This window comes from Carcharodon carcharias, chromosome 8, assembly GCF_017639515.1.
Source record: "Carcharodon carcharias isolate sCarCar2 chromosome 8, sCarCar2.pri, whole genome shotgun sequence".
In the NCBI taxonomy this organism is placed as follows: domain Eukaryota; kingdom Metazoa; phylum Chordata; class Chondrichthyes; order Lamniformes; family Lamnidae; genus Carcharodon; species Carcharodon carcharias.
In genome coordinates this window covers 57,145,269-57,168,728 of record NC_054474.1, presented here as the reverse complement: position 1 = coordinate 57,168,728, position 23,460 = coordinate 57,145,269, and the positions used below count along the sequence as shown (strand labels likewise).

The window sequence follows — 23,460 nt, the reverse complement described above, 5'->3', positions numbered from 1 at the left end:
TTCTTAAAAAGGATACACATATTTAGCTATATTTATAGTACTTTTCAGGGAATTAAAAAAATATATTTTATGGTATACTTTCCTTCAGGGAAATCTTTGTCATAAGTTTGTAATGTTTATTTGGAGCTAAAATAACAATATTGTTCGCTACATCACTAAATGCTCAATTGTAATTTAATAAAGGAGCTAGAAGAAAGAGAGAGGGCACAAAATATGTACAGTCTCATGCAGCCTTGGAAGTGATAAGGCAGTCAACTATAATTAAGGATAACAGTTGGTTCTGAAGCACCTCAAACATAATATTTCATGGTTAAAGTGGTCCAAGATGAAAGGAGGCATACCAAGGAGATTGGCAGAGACCAGAGCCAGACTGTTCACACCTACTATTATGCCAACCATATTTGTGGCTCCATTATGCCAACCTGACAATATAGTGTTAGAATAACAGACTTTCAGTCAGCAGAGAACCAGTTGCAGTGCCGTGCCACTTGCTCAAGGAAACAGGCAAAAGCTTTAATTTTAATAAATGTGGGCCATGTCATTCTTTCTCTGCAATCTATCAAGCTAAGATATGGATCAAATGCAGTGTCAAGCAAAAGCCACATGCATTTTAAACAAATGGCTGAAACATCAATTAGTAGTTTTAGCTCATAAACCAAACAGCAACAACATCCAAATGTCTCGCTGACAAAATTATGCTGCAATCTCCAAACTGAAGGGGTCATTAACAGTAGCCAACAAGGCATCAGTTACCTGCTTCTCACCTGTGCACTAGTGACTGCTGCCAACTCTAGCTCAGTATTTGCACCCTTACAGTGTATTGTTCTGTTAATGCTTATATACATTGGTTTACATCATAGGATAAGTGAAATTTGCCTTGTTCTGGATTACTGACAGTAATATCAAGCTGTTTTTTCTGCCTTTCAATGATGAGAAAGGAAATAATATAGGCTCCTAAATACACATTCCGGTGAAGCCAAGATGCTAAGTGTTTGTGTGGTCGCCTAAATGGAAGAAAATGAGATAGAAAAACCAGACACAAAAGCTGTAAATGTGAGTCCTGAAGCTTCACCCTCAAATACAACGTTCTCCAGAATTACCTCCTTAAAAGGGAAGCTAGGGCTTCCAATTTGAGTCCTTTATCAATTTAGGTATTTGCCCTTGTGTTTGCTATGCAAGCAGAGAAGTACAGGAGTTATGAAGGGACTTGACTGAAAACACAGCTGAAGAAATGCATTGTCATGATTAGGGAAAAAAAGCCCCGAGAATAGGGACAAGGCAGCTGAAGGCTCTACCAACAATGATGAAGTGAAGGAGGACAGAAAATATACAAAAGGCAAGAGAGTCTAAGAGAGTTAAAGGGCCAGAGAGCATGGGAGGGGATGCAAAGCTGCAGAAAGCTGTAAAAGTAGCGTAGAGTTGGCCAAGGTGAGGGCAAAGTTTTCAATTATATTGAGAAACAAAAAGCCAATCTGGGTTAGGAAAGCTGGGCAAGCATTTTTTGGATAAGTAGGAATTGATGGAAGGTGGTGATTCGGAAGCTAACAAGGTTATTGAAAAAATAGTTTAAAGCTGATGAAGACAGTTTTGGTGGCAGGAGTCAAATAGGGTTGAAACAGGATGTTTCAAAAAAGGTGTAAATAAAAAGTGACTTGATGAAGAAGAGTATGCAGAGTTTGAAGTTCAGCTCTGGATTGAGCAAAATGCCAGTAATACTCCGTTTGCTAACTCAGGCTGTACCAATCAGTAAGCAAGGATGAGTTGTATGTTGGGAGTCAAAAATTATGGCTTTAATCATCCATTTCCTAACTGGAGAAAACTTGGCTCATCTGCAACTTATCAGACACTCGGGTTACAAAAGACAGTTGGTGAAACTGCGAGAAATGAAGGAGAGTTGGAGCCTGTGCTCAACAACTATCACAAAGATATTAGCGCATATAATATTACTGGAAGTTATTTTAAAATAGATTTGTAGTCGGGTTGGTGTCTGCGGGTGTGAGTGTGTATATCTTAATTGGATTAAAGCCAGCTAGTCTGGATGCTTTGATGTATAGTAGTTTTGAGAAGTTAAACAATAAGGTAGAGGGTACATTTGCATATTGTTGAATAAACCATTCAAAGACTGGGGATGAAATCTTGCACCTAGCTAGGACACACAAAGCAATATGGTTATATTACTATAAAATTGATACTATGAAAGGGGCTTTACTGTTAGAAGAGGTGGAGTTCAAAGAGCCTGGTAAAACAATGAGAATTTACTTCAAAGGGAAGGCTTGGAATATACAGAAAAGAGCTTTGTGTGTGTAGGTTAGAGGCATGTAAGAGGCATCTAAGCAGCCTGTAAGCCCTACAACAACCTGCAAAGGAAACAAATTGGAAGGAACCTTATTTTGAACTCGTAAGATAAAATGTGCTTTGCCTGGTGTCTGTTTAAAGTCTATGGGCAGAATTTTGCTATGGAAGGCAGGCTAGGCTGGGGCGGTTGGGAAGCTAACCACCCCCCGGGATCGGGAACGGACCACGATTTCACACTGGCGGGCCAATTAAAGCCCGACCAGTGTGAAACACAAGCGGCAGCGCTGAGCACTGCCAGTGTGGGAGGAGGGCCAGCGGGGCAAGTGTGAACTCCGCGCAGAGCTGCCTCAGGGAGATGAAGCGTTGTTAAAAAAAAAATAAAGAAAATAAAAACGTAATAAAACATGTCCCCTCATGTGACTTTGTCACATGAGCAGGGACATGTTATTAATTCAATTTTAAAACTTTTATTTTAATTTGCTTTTGGAAACCTCAGCCTGCCAAAAAAAATGCAAAGGTCACTTGGCCTTTCTGCCTGCCTGTCAACCGTTAAGTTAATTGATTATTTAATGGTCTTAACAGGCCTTTTAATTGTCAGCCGGCGTGCTTGGCCAACATCAATGCGCGTCATTTCACACTCAAGCAGTCGGGCGCATGCCCGTCCTCCAAGTGAAAATTTCTGCCCCATGGGTTATTGTGGCCTTGGTGAAGATTTACCTAGTAGTGATTCATTTGGTGATTTATTTAAAAGTTATTATGGTAGTAATTTGCAGACATGTGCACGTGTTGAATTCCTTGTAAAATTAATAAATGTTTAATTTAATTTATATAAAAAAAACCTCTGGCGTCTTGGTGGTTTCATTTTTGAATTCAGAGCTGCATCTCAAACGTACCAATTGAAAATATAGGTTATGACAGTTGTTTAAAGTTTCCCTCTGGAATTTTAAATAACTCAGCCTTTACCAACTGTTGTGTCACAACACAACATACATATGGAAGCTTATTCCATACCTATGGATGATGAGCAATGAAACAGCTGCATGGTTGTGAAGGGGTTTGACATGGCCCAGAAGAAAATTTGGAAACCATTGACAGATAAAACAGGCAAAGTCTTAGGTTCTCTTTACCATGACAACTTTGATAAATCATGCTATCTCACCCACATTTGCTTCCAGCTTATGTGAATGTGATCACAACACTGACTCTACTGACACCTCCTGTCAAGTTAAGATGGCCTGGAGTACCAAATAATTAATCCTTCTTGCAGGCACCTCATGCAGCAATGCTTGCTCTTTACCAGCCAAACAGGTAGGTTTCATTATTCTGTCCAGTGCCCTGCCTCCATGAGGTATTGCCTTTTATTATTTATTTACCAGTCAGTTTGACCCTTTGCCGCCTCCAGATCTCACTCCCTCCCCAGATACAGCCACACACCACTTTAAAAGTTGCCTTGTTACTTTTAAAATCTCATGACACACTTAAATTATCCTTTCTCCTTTGAAGAAATTTCAATACTAGACCCATTCCAAGCAGTCAGCATGCTATGCAAAGACAATTAGGGCTAACCTATATCAGTAAATTTAGATTCCGACACACTTTATCATTTGAGTACTGAATTTCATTTAACAGCTTCTTAAATGATATGCACTATTTCAATTTGTACTGAAATTTAAAATGTTTCCTTTGGGAACACTGAGCAAGCTCTTATGAAATGCTGTGAATTTGATTAAAAATTTAAAATAGTACAAATACTCTTGGTACAGTACCCAAGGGTTAAACAGAAACAGAGGAAAGTATCTTTTTAGATTATAATAAAAGCTTCATCTCTTAAGAAACAATAAATATATGTACTCTGCTACAAAGAAAACCTATGAATTATTATCCAGGTTTATTGCTGTAATAATTTATATTTTGGAGTACAACTGTTAATGGCTTTGAGTCTATCAGTTAAGTAATGGTTACACATATTTTATGCTCATTTCTACAAATTATAAATAATGATGAGCTACTCAAATCTGTGATCTCTCCCTACTAGAAGGAAGTACAACATGCCACCCATATCAATAAGTGCAAAGAAAGAAATATACTAACTTGATTAGAGTATCCACCTAAAGAAAAAGAAAGGTACAAGATGAGTTAAATATGAATTATAGCCAAAGATAAAGCTCAAAAATAAAATCAAAAAAGAAAATTGCAGTGCAAATTTAAAAAAAAAGTAGCAAAGATCAAGGTACAGATGCAGTCGGAAGAAGGATCTGTGAATTGGAGGAGGAAGACAGTCAAGAGAAATATTCTTAATAACTTTCAAGTTTGCTGAAAGGCTACATTGCCCTTCAGGTTTTCATTTTAGTAGTTCAGTAGATATCTTTTTACATAGCGGCACATGTGAAAATAGTAGTGTAAAAAGAAAGTACACACTTCCACTCTTTGGGTGATGCAGAAAAAGTCATCAGAATATTGAGTGTCTTCCCTACCCATAAGATGAACAGATGGTACAAAATTCAAAATACTCTGCTATTATAAACATCCTGAAGCACAGCAGACTTGTGATATCACTTGACTAATTAGACAGGTCTGTTGACTACATGTATTAAAAAGTCACATGCAGGTACATCCTGCAATTCCCTCCTTCATACAGATCATGTATCATAATTCATGAGAAAAACGAGTATTTCTTTTCTTCCCTGTTGTTTTACTTCACAATGCAAACAAAATAGAAAATCTCAATCACATTATGCTGACAATTTACATTCATGTTTTACTGGAGTCCCATATGCCAAAACATATGCCAGACAAATAAGAGAACAAAAGAAAGAAAACTGGAAAACAAAATCTCTAATTGTAAGTAGAGTTAGTACATTGAGAGGCACAACACTTTTTTTTATTGAAGTTTGCCATACAGACCTTAACTGTTCTTTGGTCAGCCAGTCATGGCAATAACATTACACACATCCCTCTTAGCATATTCCTACTGTTGCATTAATCCATTTATCGACAACATGGATAACCTTCCTGTAATTCGTGAATATTTAAAATTGACATAAACATTGCCATTCCTGAGACTTAGCCCCATTCATAAAGAATACATTTGAAACACCCAAAATTATAATATGCAAGGCTACAGAATTATCTGCAGATAAATAAAGAGGGACAAATCATTGGATGAAATTGTTTTTGGTGATACCACAAACTGGACAATAATGAATTAGCATCCTCCTTGTCTCCTGCCTGGTTTTCTTTTCTATTGATTTTTGTGTTGTTGCTGAAAACAACATTTTCAAATTAAATTATGTTACCAAATTCTCAAAATTTCTTCATTTAAATTAAAAAGCTCGCAGTTGTTTTTTATATTTTGAAGGATGCTTTCTTAAGTACTCAGGGTTAATGAAATCTCACTGGCATAAAATCTCAAAATGTAATTAAATCATCTGTTTCAGTTCTGCAAGATGTGTCTCAGTGAGATTTTGTTGGCTAAATGGTTACTTTTTAAATTGATAAAAATTATAGGCCAGAATTAGAGTTTCAGTGATATGAGAACAAAATTCTGCATCAGTAATAGATATACATCTTCATATATTTTGACAAATACTACCATCAAGGCTTGCTAACTGGAGGAGTAGATAAGCATTCAAGAGGCCCAATATAGGCCAAGATAAATATATGCCTTTCCAAGTATGGGCCTGTGTGGCGTACACATAACTGCATGCTTGTAGAATACGACCCTGACCAGTAAGCTCATTTATAATTTCTTAAAAAGGAAGTGTCACAACTCACACATATGTTACTACAACCAATCTACAGCTCCAACACGGTAACCTCATGCCATACTGTTGCACATACTTAATCAACAAGTGACAATCTAAATGAAACTAGGACATGTCAGAAACCCAGAACATCTTGAACTAATTAAGTACAAAATATAATTTAGAAAACAAGCATCATTCATCTTGTGCAGAAATATTTTAAAGCACTACACATACTTACCCAAGGTAAATAACTTAATCAGATACAAGACTTCTGTATAATTTTGAAATGCAAATGTTACCAACACAGTTGGTTAATTAAACAATTCCAAAATATTTTGGTGAATGAATGTGAAATAAGGCAAAAGCAAATTTTATAAGTTACATTCACAAGGCAGTGAACGGTGAAACATTTTGTTCATAAGGTCACAGCTTTTTAAAATGTTTGAAAAGTTGTTTCCTTTGTTTGGGAAACTAGAATAGTTTGAACAGCCATGCAACGTGCAGAAGGCATTTGATGTAATTTATATTAATACATTGAGTGCAACAAATCAAACTTTTCCGGACACTTTCATAAAGGCAGTGCTCATTTGGGAGAGGAAAATCTATTGCTAAATCATCGTGCTTTTTAATTCCAGTTGGTTGTACTTAATACTTCAGCCAGGAGAAACAATGCACATAACTTGGCCTAAAGGAATCTGCCCATCTAACTTTAAAATGCATGAGCAGATATTATCATTTCCTAGAAATGGATTTTTTTTAAAATAAATCACACAGTAAATCATAATTTAGTAGTGGATCTTCCCCTCCAGTGCAGCAATTTTGCAACTTCTGTTTATTTGGACATTTTGTTGAGAGGTTCGAAAGCATGTTTTGACATACCCATTTGGATGCTGCAGTGTGGATGCAGTTGAGCTGTGCTTTTCTGTGGCTGTACCATATTGTAGTTGTGTCTGGGATGCAGGTGTGCTAGGCAAAGCAGAGGGTGGAGTATATAGGGATACAGGTTTGTAGCTCACTGACTTTATTGGTGTCCCTGAATTTGAACTTTCCGTAGTTGTAACACCAAAAGGTCTCGCTGTCTTATTCAATGGCATGCTGGAGTCAAACGAGTACTTCGGAATGGAAGGTGCAGCAAACATAAAATCCTGAGCAAAAAAACACACAAAAACTCAAAAAACACCACAAGCAACATGCAGTTATACAGTCATCCAATGGCAAAACTCAAGCACCATTAACGTATCTATAGTTATCATTATCTAAGAATGTAACTACATAACAATACAAAACACTGAATTGCCAAATTAGAAATCTAAGCAGCACAAACATTAATGGTCAAAGGTAAATTATTATTTTATAATATATTATAATAATTTGCACTTGGTCCTTGCATAATATTCTCACTTATCCCTGGAGAATAGTTTCCCCATAATAAGCTTGTTTAGTTGCAATACATTAAGAATGTTAAGGCAACTGTTATACAATTGCACAACAATTAAGACATTAAGTTAAGAGTTTCTCACATGAATCCTTGCCAATAGAATTGGCCAACCATTACACTGAAGGGGAGGGAGCCGAGGGTGGAAATTTCAGGTAGGTGAATTCATATTCAATGCAAGCACAATTTTAGCATGACTTCTATGTAAACTCAGCATTATTATCAGGTGGCAAAGCCTGATACATAGTAACCATTTAAAACCTCAACTATAATGTTGGAACGCTACTGAAATCTGCCTGCAGTTCTGTACAATCAAAAACTTCCTTAACATAGCTAAAAAAGCCTTGTTATCATTACTACGTATATCCACCACACTCTCTAGCCAGTCTGATAGCAGATTTTGTTGACCTTAGACTCAATCCATAATTATCCCCATTCTCTATTGTACTGGTTTATGCATGAAAAACTGGCTCATATATGAAAAACAGCCTGAAGTACCTAGTGAGCCATACTCTCCTTCAAAATCATGAATGAGCAACAGCCAGGAAAGAAAACTGAGAGAAGTTAAAATATGGAGGAGCACCTATAGAAATTCAAATATACTACTGGATATCAGTGACAGTATGAACATTCAATGGTTTCAACATATTTTAGTGTGCTAAAGAAATACCAACAAACTTTTTTTTAAAGTTGGTGATGCCATCTTAGAAACATCATAAGAGTGTCATTACCAGCACTGCAATAAACCTCCATTTTTGTCTGGCAAATAGACTTGATTAGTTTCACAGCTAGATAATGCACTCCAACACTACCTTAATAGGAACAATTTTGCATAAATAAACCTCTGGGGAAAAAAGTTGACACAGCTGAAATACATTCCCATCAAAATGAAGGTACCAACATAATTCAGGAGTTAAATTCTAAGCACAGGGGTCTCAGAGGGTTGTTGGGCTAGAGGAAGTTAGAGGTAGGGCATGATGGGAAAACAAAGGATGAGAATTAAAACAAGAGAGGTGTTTTTTAACCAGGGTACAATGTAGATTAATGAAAATGGGGGTGATGGGTGAACAGAACTTGGTGAAAATTAGGATAAGGGCAGCAGAGTTTTAGATGAGCTCAGGTTTATATAGAGTGGAATCTGGGAAGCTGGCCAAACAGAGCATTGAATGGTCAAGCTTAGAGGTAAAAAGATATGGATTAGGATTTCATCGTATCACTCAGTTTTAGAATGAGTAAAGCATAATTAAAAGTATTTAATTGCCCAAGTCTTTTTTCACGAAGTCTTTTAAAAAAAAACTAACTTGACAGTTTCTGGCATGAAATTTAGCTAGTTTTTGTCTGTCACATACAAATGAGAATAATTAGCAGTTGTAATTAGTTTTCAGCGGTAATGCAAAATGTGGATAACTTACTGGCAGTACATCTTACATCCGACCACATTTTCCTTACCATGGAAAATAAAATTAGCAAGAGTGTAATATGGGCTGGCAATTTTTTTTACCATCCATTTTGTGCTACTGCCAAAGACCCGTTTTAACTCAAACAAAAGCAGCTGGAAAAACTCAGCAGTTCTTTAGAAGAGCCATTCGAACTCAAAACGTTAACGGTGTTCCTCTCCACAGAGGCTGTCAGACCTGCTGAGTTTTTCCAGCTGTTTCTGTTTTTGTTTCAGATTTCCAGCATCCGCAGTATTTTGCTTTAACCTGTTTTAACTCCTGGTGTTCTAATAGAAAATACTATTATATGTTACTTGGACAGAGGGGGAGACATCTATCATGCCTTTATTTAAGATAATCCACTATGAGCCCATTATCAGAACCTTAAAGAAGGTTCTCTCCAAATAAGCCAAGACACTGGCTCATAATACCTATCTGGCACATAAACCTAGTGAGTACATGTACACTTGCCATGCACAGATAAGTGAGGTGCAGAGGTGTCGGCATCAGAGTCAGCACAAAACGTACCGTAGGAATGCTACAGCATTGGTCTGTCTGAGCATCTAAAGCTAAGTACAATACAGCATGGCCGACATACAATGAGGCATCAACAACAGGCACACTAAGGAGGAAACAGTCAGCAGCAAAAGATACTCTAGACAAGCAATAAGTAACTGAAAATATACTTTACCAACTGCTAAGGTCGTTAGTCAGATGCTAATTGCCTAGCCTGTCTCAATCCTCAGTGCCATCAGCCAATATATCTTTCACCTAATTGCACTAGTTTCCATTCCATTTGCTAAGATCCCATTCCTGTCACCAGCTGACAGGGTATCCCTCATTACAAGAATAGTTTTGCCTTAACTTTAATGTTTTAAATCAGCTAAGTACATGAATAGCAGACCATCCCTCTGGTGATTGTCAAAATGATTGCCCTACAACTTAACATAAGCCCAGATTTTCTCAGTCATGGAGACTCCGTGCTTTATTCAAAATGGCAACAGGACCCTGGACCCGGAACTCCCGTCCCCATTTCTAACGGATCCTATTTTTGCTGGTAGGAGAAAAAGGGGCAGGATGTGATTTACACATGGGGAAACATGAACCCAGTAGGGCCATTTGAACTCAGAGTTTGAACAAACAGTTCAAGCAGACCCCATTTTCACTGGATCGGGGTCCGTTTCCCACACTGTGTGCCTTAGGGTTTTTAAGAGTAGACTTGAATGCTCATTAAAGATGGATAAGATCTGTGGAGCTGTCAAGTTATTTAAAGCCCCTGCACTTTAAGTTTTGGGGAAAAAAAACTACTTGCGGTGCCCTGGAGTTGAAAGAAAAATAGTGCTTTCAGTTTCAATAGCTGTTTTCATTGACATAACCCTAATGGCTAACATTGAGGTATTATTACTGCTTGACCACTTCCACAACGTATCATTATCATTGTTGGGGGGCTGGAAGGCCAGTTTGATTGATAGCTCTAAGACATTATTCAGGAATTAGCTGCCTATGATGTGGGGCTATGAATATATATGTTTGTTTTTATAAGAATTCAGTACTTCCTCCTTCCTTTGTGAGAGTGCTCAGCCCAAAGGCAGGCCCTTTGGCCCTTGGTTTGCTCATATTTCACCCTGAGGTGTTTATCTTGACAATTTTTGTCAGTGGTGATTTGTCATTGCCTTTCCTACTCAGGTGCAGGGCAAAGAGGCAGGTGCTGATTTGAACAATATTGGGGATCTGTTAGCTCTGTTGGCTGGTTTGTAATACTGAGTGACGCCAACAGCCCATGTTCAAATCCCATACCAGCTATGTTTTCTCAGCCTCGCCCCTTGCCTGAGGTGTGGTGAGCCTCAGGTTAAACTCACCACGACATCTCTTTCTGATGAGAGCGCAGCCTATGGTCCTCTGGGACTATGGTAACTTTCAGCTCTTTTCCACGAAGCTACCAGGTCCCTTATTAAATATTTAAGGGGAATAAATGTATTGAATGGGCTTTTATCAATAAGAGTTTTTTTTTTATACATAGTGAAGTCTGTAATGGGTACTTAGAACTTCATTTTATTTCATCTCAGCATGGCTCATGAGGCCTGTGCTACTGGTTGAGTTGGCATGAAGGATGTAAAGGCAAAGAACAGTGGGTGAGGAAGCTTGGGTTGGCATGTTTCAGCACTAAGTTGGTATAGGGGTTATGGGGACGAATGGTGGAATAGGGTGGCATAGAGGGGTATGAGGGGCCACTGGGGGTGCGTGGAGGAGCATGGGTTGTCATGGAGGGCCTAGGAGTTGGTTGGGGTCATAGGGTTGCCATGGATGGGGCATGGGGAGTGATTGGGATGTGAGGGATGAGGGCTAGAAGGCCTATTATTAAACCACATAAATGGGTCAAAGTCTCAGAGAACAGTGGCAGTCCTATTAACCTAGCCACCTTGGCACTAAGCATCCCTGTGGCTGCTCCCAAACTGTTTCTGGTAGTAGCGGGCCTGACTCCAGCATGTACTGCCCCTCCACCCACCACTCCCTCAGGACCAAGGTCGCATTATTTGGGGCACTTTTTCGTGAGGCAGGTGCAGCAAGTTGGGAAATTTCCTGACTATGGAGACTAAATCTAGGCCCTGGAGTTTCTTCTACTTGCTTCCCTAAGGAGCATGAGAATGGGAAATGATTGGTTGCTATGTCCAAGGCAAGTTTTTAAGTGATTCAGATGGCTTTGGCATGCATTACATCCTGACAAATAGCAGTTCCCAGCCCTCATACTTTGTAGCAACACATAGACAGTCACTGGATAAGATTTGTAGCCAAATGTGTTATTATCCTGAGGCATCACTATAAACCATACCAATTTTAGGCATGCCTCTGCTTACTGTGCCCAATAACATAAGCAACCACAGACCATATGCAGGAAGAGCATATGGCAACAATGAGATTGTTAAAGGGTCAAACAATTTCTCACTTAATGTGATTCCAAGCCAGCCCAAGTTGGAAGAGCTATTTCCCCAAGTACAAAATTTCAACACTAGAAATTATTTAACCAACAATACTTACAGAACATGCTAACAATTACGCAAGCCCTTCAGAAATAAAAAAAAACATTGGCCTCAATTTTAACTCCAGGTCAGGAACACAGCAAAGAAAGCAGAGTGCCCATGCAGGAGTGGCAGCAAGCAGGTCTAGCTCATTTAAATGGTCAGGCCTCATTAAAATGCTGTTTGCCAACTTCTGATCAAAAGAACCAGAAACGGAATGGAAATCAGCTACTTAGCTGTAACATTATGTGGGAGTAGGCTGATGCCAGGGACCCGCAAAAATGATTCCTAGCCCAAAGAAGGGGGAGGCCAAGGTCTCCCTGTAGGGCCTTGATGAGCTCTCCTGCTCCCCACGGCTCCTCAGGGAAAGTTTTTTTAAAAATGGTAAAATCTTGCGACGCTGGGTGGTCCTCCTGTTCCTGATGGGGAAGCCATCACTTTAGTCCCTGCCCTTGCTCAGGCCTCAGTTAACATGGCAGTTCAGGCCCTGATGACATCAACATAGCCCAATCTGAATATTTAAAGAGAGTCCAGCTAACTTAATAAGAATTAGGTTCGGGGCAGGTGTCCTTGCCACCTGCAATTTAATACTGCAGTCCACAGTTAAGAATGGGAAGGGAGTTAAACCCCATTCCATTTTAACTTCACTCTGCTTGGTTTCAGATAGGTTGGTGTAAGAAAGAGGAGGGAAGAAATGAAAGGATCTATCCGTGTGTTCACAATGTGTGCTTTTTTTGTCGTCCCTAAATAGTTCATGGCAATATTTCAGTCTTTGGAGATGCAGAAATGTAAACTAACACTTTGAGAGCTTGATCTGTCATAAAGAACCACTCCTTATTTTGGTATGTGAACAATTAAAATAAGTTTTCAGACAAATAAACTGAATGCAGAAGTAGCTGGACTTCAATCTCCCTTCAACCCCTTGCCGCCACCACCCCCACCCGCTTACCCCCAAAAATTGAATTCAGCTTTATACAAAGTGCAACCTCAAGTCCTTTCATTTAACTGAGCTAGGCACAAAATCTGCACTGAAGTTTAAACTGCACAAGTTGATTTTCACTGAACTGAACATTGATATAATCTGAACTTTTTAATTAAAAAGATTTACCAAAAAAGGTTGTACAGCTGCGCAGCAGGATTTGGGTGTATATTTTATGGAAGAATGTAGAACAAGAACACTCTTAGAAAAGGCAGGAGTACTGCATTTTTAAACAATTAGTCAGTGATGAAAATGGCTGCAAGCAAATATAGTAGTGAAGAAATAATCAGGTAAAATTGGTGCAGTTTGCTCCACCAGCATGAATTCGTAATTTTCTCCAAGCTTCATATTTATAATCTGAATAAAGTGGGAAAGAAATATAACCATACAGAGCAAAACTAATGGTGAGCAAAACATACGAGTTTTATGAATGCTAGTTAGCCAGATACAGTATTATCAATCATAACAGATTAAGTGGTTTCCATAGTTTTAACACGCTTCACAAAGTGGCAATCTCATCATTAAATCAGTAATTACAATACCAAGCAATTTGATTTACTTCATCTTAATAGGTACACAATCATGCATGGTTAAACAAGGCTGAACTCTGCACCCTTTGGTATTGGCAGATTGCTGCTGCGATATACAGCCAGCACTCCCAACAGAAAAGATAGAAATGAATAGAGTTAATAATTGAGGTAATATAATCTCACCACATGGTAATATGGCATTTTCATTTTCAATGAAGAAGGAAGTTAGTTTACATATGACATAAACAGAAGTTTTTGTTGACAATGTTACCAAAGTGAGAGTTACATTGAACCTGCAGTTAAAAAAAGTACTTGGCACAGTCTAGCTTAGTTTGTTATTTTTAACATAAATCTGCACAATATTAACACGATGTAAAAAGTAGTTATCCACTGTACCTTCTCATCACCACCTCCTGAGGATCGAAGAACTCTGAGAAGAGAAGCCAAAAAAGTGCGTTGAAATACGTGCTTTACTAAAGTTCATTAGAAAATTACACAGTATAAAGGATGTAACAACATAGTGCAATGCCCTGACATATGGAACCTTTCTCACATCAGGGTTGGAGAAAAGAACTTAAATATTTTACCAAACAAATGACTTGTTCATTCCTCAAATAGGCCTTGAACCCACAACCATTTGATTCTTGGATGAGTATATTAAAAAATACGGGATATTTGACTGATATGCCACAGAATGTTGGATTAGCTAATAAAATAAATCTAAAATACAGTTATGAATTTAAATCAATGCTCATTTTCTTGATAGTCTGAGGGAAATTGATATCACAACACAGTTGTAAAAACTATCAAGGAAATTGGCCACGCCAATCATAAGCAATGACCTGTTGTTACAAATCGCTCATAGACAAACTGTTAAACACCTGCATTTCACACAATCCAAATCCCAATATGTCCATATGTCAAAACTTTTAAATATGTGTGTCATTGAAGCGCTAGGGACCAATAGTTCCATTGAATCTTTAAGTCCATCTGCAGGGACCTTGGCTTAATACCTTATCCATAAATCAAAAACTATGAGTTCTTCAGTACCGCATTAAAGTGTGAGCCTAGATTATGTGCTCAAGTCTCTGGAGTGGAGCTTGAGCCCACAACCTTCTAACAAGTGAGTGTGCTACCAATGAGCCAAAACTGGCCCAACAAAATTCTACTTAACTAGATTCTATTTAACATTGCAAATATAACATTTCTAGAATCCTTGATATTACCAAACATGGCTGGAACAGACTGGCTAATTTGAAGACTTTCCTTGAATGTTTCTGCTAGTTTTGTCTCTCGCCCTCTGTGAATGGTGTCATATTTGGCCAAGATGATTTTCCGAAAACATATTGCACCATCACTAAGACCACCTGCTTCTCCCTCTGTAACAGCATCCAATTCAACTTCAGCTCCCCAGCTCAACAGCTGCAGAAACTCTCATCCAGCTTGTATTACCACTAGACTTGACTGTTCCAATACAGTCCTGGCCAACATCCCATGCTTTACCCTCTGTAAACTTGACGCCATCCAAAACTCTGCTGCTCATGTCCTAAATCGTACCAACTCCTGTTCATTGATCAACCACTTGATATTCCCAATTTTAAATCGCTCAATCATTGGTGGCTGTGCTTCGAGCTGTCAAGGCCCGAAGCTGTGGATTTCCTCCCCTAAACCTCTTCACCTCTCTTCCTCCTTTGAAGACATTCCTTAAAATGTATCTCTTTAACCAAGCTTTTGGTCATTTGCCCTAATATATCTTTTGTGCTCAGTATCAAATTTTCTTTTATAATGCTCCCCTGAAGTGTCTTGTGATAGTCAACATCTAACGTTCGCAACTCCCTCTATCGCAAATCTGTTTACCTGCACAAAAGTGTTTGGACACGTGATTGCAGTTCACAGCCCCAAATTTTCACCCATCCACAATTTAACATTTAAAACTTATCACCTAAACATATATTGGTCCCGAAATAAATAAAAGACTGAATTTAGAGGCCATAAAAAACAATGCTTCCATGTTGTCTTTCCCCTGTAGCAAGTGCGCACTGCGCATGTGCAGTCTCCAACTGCGCATGCTTTGCTGTGACTTACAGGATACAGTAATGCCCAATGTGTATTTTGCAGTACAGGAACAGTGCAGCACTTCACTGAAAATAAGTGAGTCAGAGCCCAGTAGAAAACAGCATAGGAAAGTGATGACACTTGAACAAAAGTCACAATCTTAGATAGATTGAAAAATGGTGCAAGTGCTATCAAGTTGGCCAGGAAATACTCTGTCAATGAATCCATGATCGGACATTAGACAGTCCGAAAAAAAAACAAGAGCCAGTGTTAGTGTTTCTGGTAGTCGTACTGCCTGGTTGACTTTTGTGAGCAGGAGAGATCCACACTTAGAGGAAATGGGGAAGTTACTCAACATGTGGATAGAGCACCAGCATTAAAGGATGAGCCCAGTTAATGGTCCAATCATTTGAAACAAAGCACTTGAATTGTACCAGCACATTAGGAGGAGAAAAGGAGGGTAGTGCTGGTGCCATTGGTGATGATGAAGGTGGTTCAACTTCCAAAGGATTTTCAGCCTGCACTGGATAGTTTGATCACTTTAAAAAGCGTTTCAGTCTGCATAACGCGAAGTTAATGGGGGAGGCTGCATCAGCTGACCATGCAGCTCCATGAGAGTTTCCCAAGGTGCTGCCGGAGTACATATGACCGTCTACCGGGCAGAGTGGACAAAACTGGCCTGTTCCTGAAGAAAATGCCAAACAGGACCGACATTTTGAAATAAGACAACAGCTCCTGGCTTTAAGGCAGTAAATGATAGGCTGACACTTCTACCATGTGCCAACGTGGCTGGCTTGAAATGTAAACCAATGCTGGTTCAAAGGTGAGAAAACCCTTGAGCTTTTGAAGGGAAAAATAAATCTCATTTGTTAGTCTTTTGGAAGGCTAACAGCAATGTCTGGGTTACAGCAGCAGTATTTGAAGACTGGTTTGCCAATTGCTTTCTGCCAGAGGTCAACACTCTGAGGGAAAAAAGAACCTGTCTTTCAAGGTCCTTCTAACCCTCAATAACACACCTGGGCATCCACACACTCTCGCCAAGAGCCATCCAGATGTTGACATTTTGTTTTTAACCCCCAAATACGACATCAACTATCCAACTAATGGGCCAGGGGGTCATTGCCTCATTCAAAGCTTACTACACCCGACAAAGTTTCAGCCACATCCTTCATCTTCTGGAAGCAGACCCTTCAATCACAGTCCGCGATTGCTGGAAGGAATTCAACATCCTTATAGCAGAAGGCATGATTAAGGACTCATGGGATGAAGTTAGAGCTTTGACCATAAATGCCTGCTGGAAAAAAGTTTGGCCTGAGGCTGTGAATGATTTCACAGGCTTCCCCAATATGGATGCTGAAGTGGCCAAAATTGTTGACAGTTGGAAGGGAGGAATTTGATGACTTTACCACAGCTGAAGTGGATGAGTTGCTTTTATCACATCAAGAGGAACTCTCTATAGAAGAATAGGTTGAACTGATGAAATTGAATGAAACTAAACAGGAGCAGGAAGGAGAGCCTAAAAAGGCTCAATTCACAACCAAGAGGATGGCGGATCTCATAAGATCAGCTGAAGATTTGAAGAAACAGGTGACAGACCACGATACAAGCATGGAAAGAAACTTTGCGCTTTGTAGAATGATTGACACTGCAATTGCTCCTTACCAGGAACTTTACAAAATTGAAAATCAAAAGATGAAGCAGTCAACAATAACATTGTTCTTTTCATCCATATCAATGCCTGCATCAGCCACATCGCCTGCTCCCTCTATTTCCACTCTCAAATAAAGTACAGTACCTGTATTGTACAGGAATGTATTCTTATTTGTACTATTCTGTAACTGATACGCTTTACATTGTTCTTGTTTTATTGCATTGCCAAACAATTTCTGCAGTAAAATTGTTTTGCATTTATTCAAAAACAGTTTTTATTGCCACTTTTCCTTTAAAAATGTCAAATTTTGGGATGACTGGAAACTGTCTAATTCACTCCCATTACAAAGCATGTTTGCCATTTACAATTTCACCCTTCGCAAGATTTCATGGGAACGTAACCCCCATGAATGGTGTGTCTTTACTGTATCTAACTACATTAAAGGAGTGGTGTTCTTGCTGCTATTATTAAATATAGTTAAAATCAACCCAAGTATTCCCCTGCTTTTGGTTGCAATAGTAAGCCAGAGATAACTGTGATGTGAATGTAAAATGCATTTAAAATTGTATTGTAGTTGTTATAATTCTGTTATGAAAGATGTCAGTTCACAAATTAACATGACTTACCTCGCGTTAGAGTTCCAATGAATGGAACAGGTCTGAAAGTTGTATTAAAGTCTCTACAACAGTTATTTTTTGAGGAAAAAGTAAAAACAATTGTACCTAAAAATGGCTCATGACATCCTTCAGGTTTCCTAAAGTGCTTTGTAACTAATGAATTAATTTTTGAAGTGCAGTCACCTACGTAAGCAAACTCAGCAGCCCAGTCCCAAACACAGCAATCAAGATAATTGATCAGTTAATCTGTTCTAGTTGCATTGGGTTGAGGGATAAATTTGGACAGTCACCAGGAAATCTGGCCTCCTGTTCTTTCAGTAATGATAACAGTAAGGCCATCTGAATGGATAGATGGGAGCCTCTGTTAATATCTCAACAGAAAGACAGCGGCCAGGATTTTCCGGCCCCATTGCGAGCGGGACCCGCTGGGGGCAAGGTGGCAACCCAACGAGATGTCCACTGACTTGCAGTGGGACCGGAAGATCGCGGCATCCCACCAAGCGCCTCCAACAATGCAGTACTCCTTCAGTACTGAGCTGAAATGTCAGCCAAAATTATCTGTTCCTATCACTATAATAGAGCTTGAATCCATAAGCTGTTTACTCAGAGGCGAGAGTACTACTATTAAGCTTTGCCAGCATATTAATATTTAAAATATCTAATCGTTCCTGGAGAAATCTTTAGCTGAAAGGATCCAAAACATCACAATCACAACAGAATCCAAAATGCCAGCAAGATACCGAACAAACAAAAATCAAGATTTTTAGGGGGATATTCATCTAGACTAATTTTAAAAAAAAATCACAAATTCCCCTGTCAGCAATTTCCAAACCAACCACCACTGGAATGTCACCTTTGAAACACTTAGGACACAAAATTCAACAATTCCCAAAAACAGGAGCAGGGTTTGCAATGCATAACTAACCCAAATGCATTGCTTCCAATGCGGGCAGTACACAAACTTAAATAAATACAGGAAGCAGCCAGGCTGCACACCCGAGCAAGGGGCGCAAAATGGTAAGTGGCAAGCACGAGTTCAAGCTAGCTTGCAACATCTAAATTCAGCCTGCACCTCAAAGGGAAAATGCATTTTGACTGAGCGAATGCTGACGTCATCCTACAACTGATTGTCACCTGGAAAAACACAAGAATGGCAAAACACTCCTAAGAGTTTCTTCACAAACTTTGCAAGGTCAACCAAAAGCCATGCAGGTCAATTCCTGATATTTAGCACCACGGACCTGGATGCAGTGCTTCTTAAGCTTAAATCACATTATATAAGTGGTTAAAGGTCAGTGAATGTCTTATTACACCAACTGCACCACTAACCTCACATACTGCTCAATGCACTATAATCTCATCACTTACCTACCATCCACAACTCATTGCTGCTCCTCAATGTCACATTCTTAGCATTACTGCAAACCCCACAACCATATTTCTCAGAGCACTACACCTCTCAGCTTTCACACTGCCAGTTATTCAACCAGGACAGCTGCATCACACAGATTGCACCACACTCTCTGACATTCTTCCTTCTCTCTTACAGGGCAAGGTGACACACAACCAGAGGCACCAGAAGGGGATAGGCTGCTTGTCTTTACCCTCATAGTGGAGACAATGGTTATCATATCAATGCAGCAGAAAAGGCTAAGGCTCTGGTGAGGTTGAAACCAATCAAACTATGTTCATAGCTAATCCTCCTTCTCACATCCTACTTCCACTTCAAATCTCTTGAAGAATTATCTAAAGCGTACACCTCTTGCTATCCCTCACTAAACTCACCATTATCGTACCCTTTTGTGTTTCTCCTTTCAGATACTCAAGAACTGCAACCTGGCCAAGCAGTGAGAGAGAGAGATGGAAGACAGTGATGAAGCAACACTATCACATGTTCTCATGCTGGCAGGCACCAGCTCAGACATGGACATTTCCAATACTTTAGAGAATAGTTTAGGGGTGAAATCTACACACTGTGACACACTGAACACAAGAGGCCTGCAGCAGGACAAGGGATAACAGTGATGAGGATTTTGATGGGGCAACCAACAGAGGAAGCCTTATGGGTAGGCACAATGAAATGCATGATGCATTGGCAGGCGGGGGACAATGAGCATGGAAGAGTCCGGCACTAACGTGGCATAGGGCTTTCTGCAGAACTTGGAGCAGATCCTTTGCAGAGTGGAAGTAGGATGATTTGTGGATGAAACAAGCTTCCATTGCAACACAAGCAGAAGTTACCCAATATCATTGTGCTGCATTGATAGCTTATACTACTGTAATGCAAATTCAGCTGGGTACCACGTAGGCTCAAACTGCTGCCATCGTAGCTGCAGATACAAGTGTTCAAAAAGGCTTACAGTCCAACAATCTGTCCTCCAATAGATTTCTAGGATTGCTCAGGTGTCACCCATGCAGGGTGTGGCAGCAACTCCACAGAGCACAAACCTGCTGTTCTCTATCTGGATGCCAGCATTCATTCTCCCACACTGCCACTCTGCCAGTGTCTCTGCTGCTACCTGGCAGCCAAGCAGCCCAGGCCACTGCTGCCCATGCTCTATGGCACAATCTTGAAGCTGGGCCTCTATTGCTCAAGATCAACCTGCAAGGCCATCATCAATCTCCCCCATTGAAAGCAGGCAGCCTTCCAGCAGCTATTGGCAATGACTAGGATAGCAGGGCAGAGGAGCACTAGAGCAGGGAAAGGCACACTCAAAAAAGGCAGATTGAGTACAGAAGAATGATTAGTTGATGTTTGTATCCAAATGTGGCATGGCTTATTTATAAATTTGATTTGCAATGTTTATTTTGAAGTGGCTTTTACTTCAGCTTTGTCACCAAGCAGACACTGTAATGGTCAGTCACAATTAAAAAAAAACTTCACAAATAAAATGCTTCTAATAACTGCAGCAAGGCCCAACCGCAAGGGCCAACAGAAAGCAATCAGCAACTGACCAGCAAGTAGTTACTGCTCCCCTTAAATAGTATCAATTCAGAGTCAGGGTGCAGGTTCCTTCCTGCTGCTGAATGCGTGTTCAGGTATACATGTTGAAAAGATGGCATTGACTGGAGCATTGAGCTCCGAAGTAGCAACGCTGACATCAGTGTTACACGTTGCTTGATGGCACAATCTGCTGCCGACTCCCAGCAGACGCTCCCTGAGCATGGTCCAATTCCTCACCAAAATGACATCCAGCACAGCTAGGACTAGAAGTGTGTGCCTGCCATTTTTGTGGCAAAAACGGCACTCAGTGCCAAAAGGCACAACAACACTGAATTTTGCAGCCTTGAGGTTTACTCACTAATCAAAATTCTGACTGAAAATTCAGAGCTTAAGTAATAATAACCCAGGCTCCAAAGTTCCATAGTCTAACTTCTTAACACAGCCCATGGTCTATATTCAACACAGCCCATGGTCTATATTCAACACAGCCCATGGTCTATATTCAACACAGCCCATGGTCTATATTCAACACAGCCCATGGTCTATATTCAACACAGCCCATGGTCTATATTCAACACAGCCCATGGTCTATATTCAACACAGCCCATGGTCTATATTCAACACAGCCCATGGTCTATATTCAACACAGCCCATGGTCTATATTCAACACAGCCCATGGTCTATATTCAACACAGCCCATGGTCTATATTCAACACAGCCCATGGTCTATATTCAACAAAGCCCATGGTCTATATTCAACAAAGCCCATGGTCTATATTCAACACAGCCCATGGTCTATATTCAACACAGCCCATGGTCTATATTCAACAAAGCCCATGGTCTATATTCAACAAAGCCCATGGTCTATATTCAACACAGCCCATGGTCTATATTCAACACAGCCCATGGTCTATATTCAACAAAGCCCATGGTCTATATTCAACAAAGCCCATGGTCTATATTCAACACAGCCCATGGTCTATATTCAACACAGCTCATGGTCTATATTCAACACAGCCCATGGTCTATATTCAACAAAGCCCATGGTCTATATTCAACAAAGCCCATGGTCTATATTCAACAAAGCCCATGGTCTATATTCAACAAAGCCCATGGTCTATATTCAACAAAGCCCATGGTCTATATTCAAGACTTTTCTTTTAGATCTAAGCCAATGAGCTTTCAAGCTATTGGTCATCTTTTAATTCTATTCTTCCTTCCAAAAGGTTTGCTTGTACAGCTCCATTTACTTTGGTACTTTTCTTTAGGTCAGTATATTTTAAGCAGTTTTACTTTAGCAAGGAGTCCAACCAAGATAATGTAACTCCAGAAAATAAAAATACTCCCAAGGAAGTTGTTAAATGATTGATGGAGTGACAGTTTAGACTTATTGCAATATGTACTCTGCCCGAACACCCAGATAACTTATCAGGAAACTTGTATGTGTAATGCTATAAACAGGAAACAGACTATGGGCAAATCTTCCTATGCTTTCAGCTAGCTTCTGTTGCAATTAGTGTTTTACAGGCTTGTCAGTGAAACAAGATACATCTCTAAAACGGGTCATTTTTTTAAGCCACCTAAAACAACTCATTTAAGTTTCAGCAACATATTCCTGCATGACTGGGCGCATATAAATTGTGGTGACCCTGGTAGCACCATTGGCAAGATGATTTGCTAATGCTCAGTGAAAAAGATATAAAAGCTTAATAAGCATTGAACACAATACCAAAAAAACAAACAATACTTGCCAGTGGCAGAGTGTGAAGTAAGGAGAAAAGCTGCAATAAGCTGTTCAAATTTCCCTCTCCAATGTTTCCAACCTGGCAATCCACTGCAATTTTAAAAATCCTTGATGCCTGCTTCCTCAGCTAGGTTATTCCAAAAGGTCTTTGAATAAATGCATTTTCATTAAATTGGTTCTGCTACTGGTCCAAATAGTTTTGGGTAATATTGTTGAGTTCATCTCTATGTTTTTTAATCTGTGAGGTTTCCCCTCTCTTTTAACCATCTCTCTAGAATACTGAGCTTATTTTCCCCCATTTCTTACAATTGATATCATTCCAATTGCTCTTCTCTGCATTCTTTCCAACACACGCCCCTTTTGAAATTGAAGAACTTGAATGGTACACATTATAAAGCCTCAGGAGTATATTCCAGAGTCACTCATTACAGGCAGACCACCTACTACAACTACTTGGATTTCCATCCCTTTTTCCCATGTTCCGATTGTAGTTAATTTAATGTATTTGCTGCTTATGATGCAATCTCCTCCACAATGCAAAGGCCAAACATATTTGCTGACCAATTGAACTGAACACACCCATTCTGTCTGCAAGTCTGACCTTGACTTCACTTGTGGTTTCAGTCCCCTCCAATTTCTACTATGGCCACTCAGATCTTGGCCTTCCATGTTACTCAACCAAGTTTACCAAACATTTTTGAGGAAGTAACTGATCTTTCTCTTTGGCCCAAAACATTGACTTTAAATATCAAATCTCAACCATATGTTTCATTTGTGTGACACTAAGGGATGAATATTCGCATTTCAGGTGTAGAACCTTTCTTGCAAAAAAAGTGCTGACTAAGTCTGCAGAGGTGGTACCTTTTTTTCTCTCATAGACACTAAGACTGTACTTTTCTGGTTCTTTTATTGCATATTTCCTACTGCAGCTTCCGTTCCAACTTTAAACTCCCCAATTTTTTTGTTGTTTACGTCGGTTTGCCTAATGCCTTTTCACCTTCAACTGTTTCG

At 39.6% G+C, this 23,460-nt stretch overlaps 1 protein-coding gene across 3 annotated transcripts in view; it reads right to left on the bottom strand.

Annotated features, from left to right (window-relative positions):
* Window positions 1-23,460, bottom strand: part of pdlim7 (PDZ and LIM domain 7) — a 144,468-nt gene that overhangs the window by 57,097 nt on the left and 63,911 nt on the right. Inside the window, exons 3-4 of one of the 3 annotated variants that reach the window (XM_041193130.1) lie at window positions 13,835-13,868; window positions 4,387-4,403 (exon numbers count right to left, since the gene is read on the bottom strand). In XM_041193130.1, coding sequence (XP_041049064.1) covers window positions 4,387-4,403; window positions 13,835-13,868 — 51 coding nt within the window. Of the gene's footprint in view, window positions 1-4,386; window positions 4,404-6,920; window positions 7,187-13,834; window positions 13,869-23,460 lie in introns of all 3 variants that reach the window. The other 2 variants (XM_041193128.1, XM_041193129.1) reach the window with 2 other exon arrangements.